Here is a 6,000-nt window from a genome sequence, read left to right as displayed (position 1 = left end):
CCTTAGGGGTGGTTGGAACAATAGTGCTGGCGAGCAGGGAAAACCATGTCAAAATGTTGGTAGCTACTGTCCCACGTGGCTGTCGTATATGCCGGGGAAACTCATGGGTCAGTCAGTCAATGCATGCCTAGCTTACACATATAATCAGTGCATGTACAGCAAGAAAGAAGAAATCCCGACCGAGAGAGGTATATGTTGTGTTATTTAGGTAGGTGTGAGGAACCATGTGCAAGTCTCCCGTGATTTTTGAGTAATTGGTCAGAATGGTTTGGAGTGTTCTTTTTAATCTATAGCCGGGGTGAGGACCAGAGGCAGGAGTCCCTAATCTTTGGTCAGAAGATTTAAATATAAGTATATTTCCTGTGGTAGGAACGAGGAGCCATGAGAGCCCTATGCCCAAGGGAAGAAGATACGCGATATGAGACGTAGTGAGAGGGCCGAATGCCCGAGTAATTTACGATGAGATGAGTTAAAAGTGATCGTGCCCACAGTCGACGCTCAGCGATAATAATGAGAAGGGAGAGAATAAAAGAATATTTCAGGGGAATTCCACGATAATATGAATAAACAAATGAAGTGGGCCATGGATATGTGTCCCCGAGATGAGAGGGTGGACGTGTGAGGGAGAGAAGAATCTGGCGTGGCCAATGAGTGAGAAATGGCCGTGCGAAGTGAATGGCCGCCCTTCCTTTTTTTGTGAATGTCTGGCTCTCGCCCTCGTGACAGAGGAATCCCTTTGTACCGTTGTATTAAGACTTGGAGCTCAGGGTCTACCCGTGCTCTTCTGTCTGGTTTAAATAGCTTAGCTAAGAATACTTGTATAATGATAATATCACGGTGATTTTTTTAAAGGTATTTAATAAATGAGTAGGGATCTCCCCCAGATATCCGGTGATATGAGACTACAGCTATTCTAGGGATCTACAGAAACCCACAGTACCTCTCGGTCGGGAGTCGGCCAGTTCGACTCCGGATTATGATGGCGCCCTTGAGCGAGCTGCTCCAGGCGTGCGCCTTGGGCCGGAGACATTGATAACCATGCTGTTTCTTTCTAGGAATGGCTCTCCTTTGTGCATGAAGTGTATATATCCATATGTCTGTGTATGTTTCGTAATTATGTGCATATATTTTTGAGTTCAAACAGAACCTATGTGCACGTTGCGTGGTCTTGGTGATAGATGAGGAGTCCGGGGTTTAGCAAAAATATATGTGCGTTTGTTTGTGTATCATGTAAATGTTTCTTTTAATATGATAATTATGTAGCGTAGGCCCCGGTTATGTTCGTGCTAAGAACAACAAGTAATTTGTGAATAGGGACATCAGATCATCTCACGGTGTGATCGACAGGATAATATAAAAATTTCATGAACGGTCTGAACTAATGAGGAAAGATGAACGATAGCAAATCGCAAAAACCTCAATCATACCGTTATGCAGACGACGTCCATGGGCGATTCATATTTTAAAGTGATCATTATTTTATTTTCCTCCCATATGTGGAGAGTTCTTTGTATAGAGCTGTGTCAACTTCTTTAATATGTCGTATTTGAATAAATTCGTATTCGTAACCCCTATTTTATGATTCTTGTCATTTGTAGCAGTGCTAAGCAGTATCCACTAGGCATTTGAACCCAGAGATCCTACTTTCATATTATAGACATAAGGCTCCATCTTAAGTATTTGTTTCTTTCTTTCGAACGTACCACTTCCCCAAGTGCTCAGGCTGCCGGGCCGGCACAGAAAGTAGGAAGGGGAGCGGTTCGAAGCTCGTTAGGCAATTCGACCCGCTCTTCAATCCAATCTCATCCGTGGGTGTTTACACCGTTACGTGGAGGCATTCTTATGCGTGGGTCATCCATTCGAAGCCCGGAAGGGTGTAATACTTGTTGCGCTAATTGAGAACTATGAGATAGGCAAATATGATATGGAAAAGGTAAGGACAGGGAAGAAAGAGCCACAGCCCTAATAACAGCCTCAGTATTTGCCTGGTGTAAAAATGGGGAAACTATTGGAAACAACCTTCAAGGCTGGCAATGATGTGTTTCGAACCTACGGTCTCCAGAACACAAGCTACATCTATATGGCCTGTACAACTCGTTTGGTTACACAGTACTATAATTTCATCTTCCCTTTGCCGATGCTATCTATTTAGACTACACTGATCGTAACAACACTATAATCAAAGTTACACTTCCTTGTACGGTGACGTGTCGCTTTACTCTCGATAATATTATGAGATTTCATTTCCACCTAAAGCGATATACTTATCGGTGGGCAGTCATGCTCATGTTTAGCCATAATTGTGTAATGTGTAGTAAGACGACAGCTGACTAACACTTGGCGTGCGTACCAATGAATTTCATTGGTTGCGACAAGCAAAAAGTTGCATTGAAGATACAAATATTGAAGCTTAAATGACATCTAGTTAAACACCGGCTGAATATTGTTTATGCAATGGAACATCGTGCATAATTTGGGTGTTGTTTAGGTAGACGCTGTCTAGGGCTCAAAATTAGTCATTGTTTCTGCAATCGGCCCGAAATTTATAAACAGAATATATATTGTAATTAAGCCACAAAACTGTTCATTAGTTATGAAGGGCAAGAAACATGTATGATTATTTCTGATAACCTCTGTAATAGAAGATATATATGGATATTCTATGATAACTTCTGTTAGTGTGCTGTCTGTAGAGTTGACACCTGTAATGATGTAGAGTTACTTTGTTGCTTTCGAGTCCTCCATCTACCAGAACGTCAGGCATGTTCCCAATTAGCTTAAACAGACCAAACGACTCCATATCAAACCATGCTAAAATTTCTGCATTCTTGGCAGAGCCAGGAACTGAACCTAAAACCTCCTAGTCAGTGGTCTATTCTTCCATCACTATTTTAGGGAAGTGGATGAATCTATTTTTCTGTCTTTGGCACTTTGGTTTCAGGAACATTTGTTTTCCTTGGTGCAGAACTGGGTGCTCCATGATTGGTTCTTTTGTCTGTCCCCAAATATCCTGCTGATCATGGATGTAGTGGTACCAATCTGAACTGCATGAACCCATGGCATCCTTATAGAAACGTTTCCTAGGACAGGAATAGCTTTTATTCCACCACCCTAATTTCAGTTTACTAGACTTAAGTAGTAACAGTGAAATCATTTCAGACCCTCAAACCAGTCTATTTCATGCCAGAGTTCTGCCACCTGGATAGTAACTACTGCTAACTACATCACAGTCCGGCTCCATGGCTAAATGGTTAGCGTGCTGGCCTTTGGTCACAGGGGTCCAGAGTTCGATTCCTGGCAGGGTCGAGAATTTTAACCTTAATTGGTTAATTTCGCTGGCACGGGGGCTGGGTGTGTGTGTCGTCTTTATCATCATTTCATCCTCATCACAATGCGCAGGTCACTTAAGGGTGTCAAATCAAAAGACCTGCATCTGGCGAGCTGAACTTGTCCTCGGACACTCCCGGCACTAAAAACCATACAACATTCCTACTACATCATAAATGATGATACTTGCATTATATCCTAAGAGTTTCTCTTCTTGTCCTACCTTCATCAAAGGTTGGCAGTCAACATGGCAATCTTTCTTTTTGAGGTTAAAGTGGGGAAAATTAAAATCATATTTATGGCATATCAGTCCCCGAGGTTCGTCATCAAGGAAGTTCTTCTTCAGCCAGGTCAGTGTCGGAGTGCTATCTTACCCTGCACCACTAGCCTGTACTTATCGTTCTGCATCCCATATCCGAAATATTCAGTTTCAGGTTTTTTTTTTTTTTTAATGGAAAACAGAACCTTAGTCTCTTTCCATCTCAGAATTATTGAATGACAAAATTCAGAGTGGAATGAGAAATCCCATGAATGAAGGTGTTAAATGCAGAAACAAAACCAAAGGATGAAATATTACACTTAAGAAAATGGAAATTGCAACACCATGAAGGCATTGGTCGTTTGTGTTGATTTTCAAGATATGGAACGATGCCATATAGGTATGTAAACGATCAAAGTTTCAGACCCATTGGATTGTTGCTACAGGTCTCCCCACGTGATTCGTTGTGGAGGAATCAACTCCAGTATACGGCCTCTGGTGTAGCGTAGTTGACTTGCAGTCTGTGCAGTGAAGTGTTCTCCGTCAAACATGCCTCGATGACAGAGAAGAGCGCGCTACCAACAACCGTCGCCATTTGAGAGGGCTCGGATAATTGGGCTGTGTGAGGCTGGATTATCGCTAAGGACTGTCGCTGCACGTGTTGGCCGACAGGCATCTACGGTACAACGTGTATAGCAGCAGTGGTCAAATGAAGGTACCCACACTCATAGACTTGGCACAGGCCCAGCGCGACAGACAACTGTGAGAGATGATCACTGCATCATTCGGATGGCCCGGATGGAACCCCATGCATCAGCAGCGCAAATTCGAGCAGCTGTGGCACCCCACGTTACACAACAAACAGTTGGTAATCGCCTGCGTGCAGCTGGCTTACGAGCCCACGTCCCTGCAGAAGGTGTTCCATTGACCCCACAACAGCGACGTGTAAGACTGGCCTGGTGTCGAGAAAAATCGACGTGGGTCGATGAATGGCATAGGGTCGTCTTTAGTGATGAATCGCGCTTGTCTTGCCTGCAGTGATCGCCGGAATTGTGTGCGCCGATGTACCGGGAAGGGGGGCCGCCCAGATCTTATTGTCGAGAGGCACACAGGGCCAACACCAAGCATTATGGTCTGGGGAGCTATTGGCTTTAATGTGAAATCACAATTAGTGCTTGTTGAGGCACTATGACTGCTCGACAGTACGTTGATAGGGTACTCAATCCAATGGTTGTCCCTATGATGGCGAACATTGCTAATGGGATGTTTCAGCAGGACAATGCCCGGGTTCACACTGCATGCATCTCCAAAGAAACTCTCCACGACATCACAACCTTTGAATGGCCCGCCAGATCCCCGGACCTCAGTCCTATTGAGCATGTGTGGGACATGATGGGTCGACAACTGGCCAACCGTCCTCAGCTACCCACAACTCTGGAACAACTGATCCGTGCAGTGCAGCAAGCATGGGCCACAATTCCTCAGGAAGCGATCCAGGGTCTTATTGACTCCATGCCTCGACGAATTCGTCAATGTATTGCAGCTCGTGGTGGGCACATCCTGTATTGATTGTTGTCCAAACTTGCGGGCAGAGTGACTTGAAAGTGTAATCATCAAATCACAACTGAACACTCGTCCTGCATGTTCAATTGCAGCAATGTAGCATCACTCCTTCTGGGTGTTGCAATTTCCATTTTCTTCAGTGTATTATTACGTTGTTTTGGAGGGTTAAAATTGAAATATTTCAAAGAAGACAAAAATTACTGAGCAAGTTGGCCATGCAGTTAGGGGTGCATAGCTGTGAGCTTGCATTTGAGAGATAATGAGTTTGAACCCCACTGTCGCCGGCCTTGAAGATGGTTTTCCATCGTTTCCCATTTTCACACCAGGCAGATGCTGGGGCTGTACCTTAATTAAGGCCACGGCCGCTTCCTTCCCATTCCTAGTCCTTTCCTATCCCATCATCACCATAAGACCTATCTGTATCGGTGCAACATAAAGTTTTTTAAAAAAAGTATTGAGCAACACTTTCAGATGGATTTACTATGAAAATGATCCTAAAGGGAACATCATTTGCATACAGGTAAGTAATGTTTTCCCATAAGAAAGGAACTTAAATCAGGGTGTTTGAAACATGATTAAATATGGTAAATGGTAATAACCTTCCCTGGCCTAGTTTTACGGCTGAATACCCTTCCTGACGTCAACCCTACATAAAGGGTTGTGTTCACTATTGTGTGTTTCTGTGGTGATTGGTAGTGTGATGTCTTGTATGAAGAGATGTGTATTATGACAAACAAAAACATTCAGTCCACAAGCAAGAGAAATTAACTACAATCGAAACCGTTAACTGCAAACAACACTTTTAACAACATATTGGATATATAAATACGAAATCTAACGGTCCCGTCTAA

At 43.6% G+C, this 6,000-nt stretch overlaps 1 protein-coding gene across 1 annotated transcript in view; it reads right to left on the bottom strand.

Moving 5' to 3' along the window:
* Positions 1–2,707: 2,707 nt before the first annotated feature.
* Positions 2,708–6,000, bottom strand: part of Ipp (inositol polyphosphate 1-phosphatase) — a 57,914-nt gene continuing 54,621 nt past the window's right edge. Inside the window, exon 7 of the mRNA XM_068225746.1 lies at positions 2,708–3,080. Within this exon, the coding sequence (XP_068081847.1) occupies positions 2,938–3,080 (143 nt within the window). The 3' untranslated portion in view covers positions 2,708–2,937. The remainder of the gene's footprint in view (positions 3,081–6,000) is intronic.

This window comes from Anabrus simplex, chromosome 1 (genome assembly GCF_040414725.1).
Source record: "Anabrus simplex isolate iqAnaSimp1 chromosome 1, ASM4041472v1, whole genome shotgun sequence".
In the NCBI taxonomy this organism is placed as follows: Eukaryota; Metazoa; Arthropoda; class Insecta; order Orthoptera; family Tettigoniidae; genus Anabrus; species Anabrus simplex.
The sequence above is the reverse complement of the archived record's forward strand: the minus strand, read 5'-3'. Positions and strand labels throughout refer to the sequence as shown.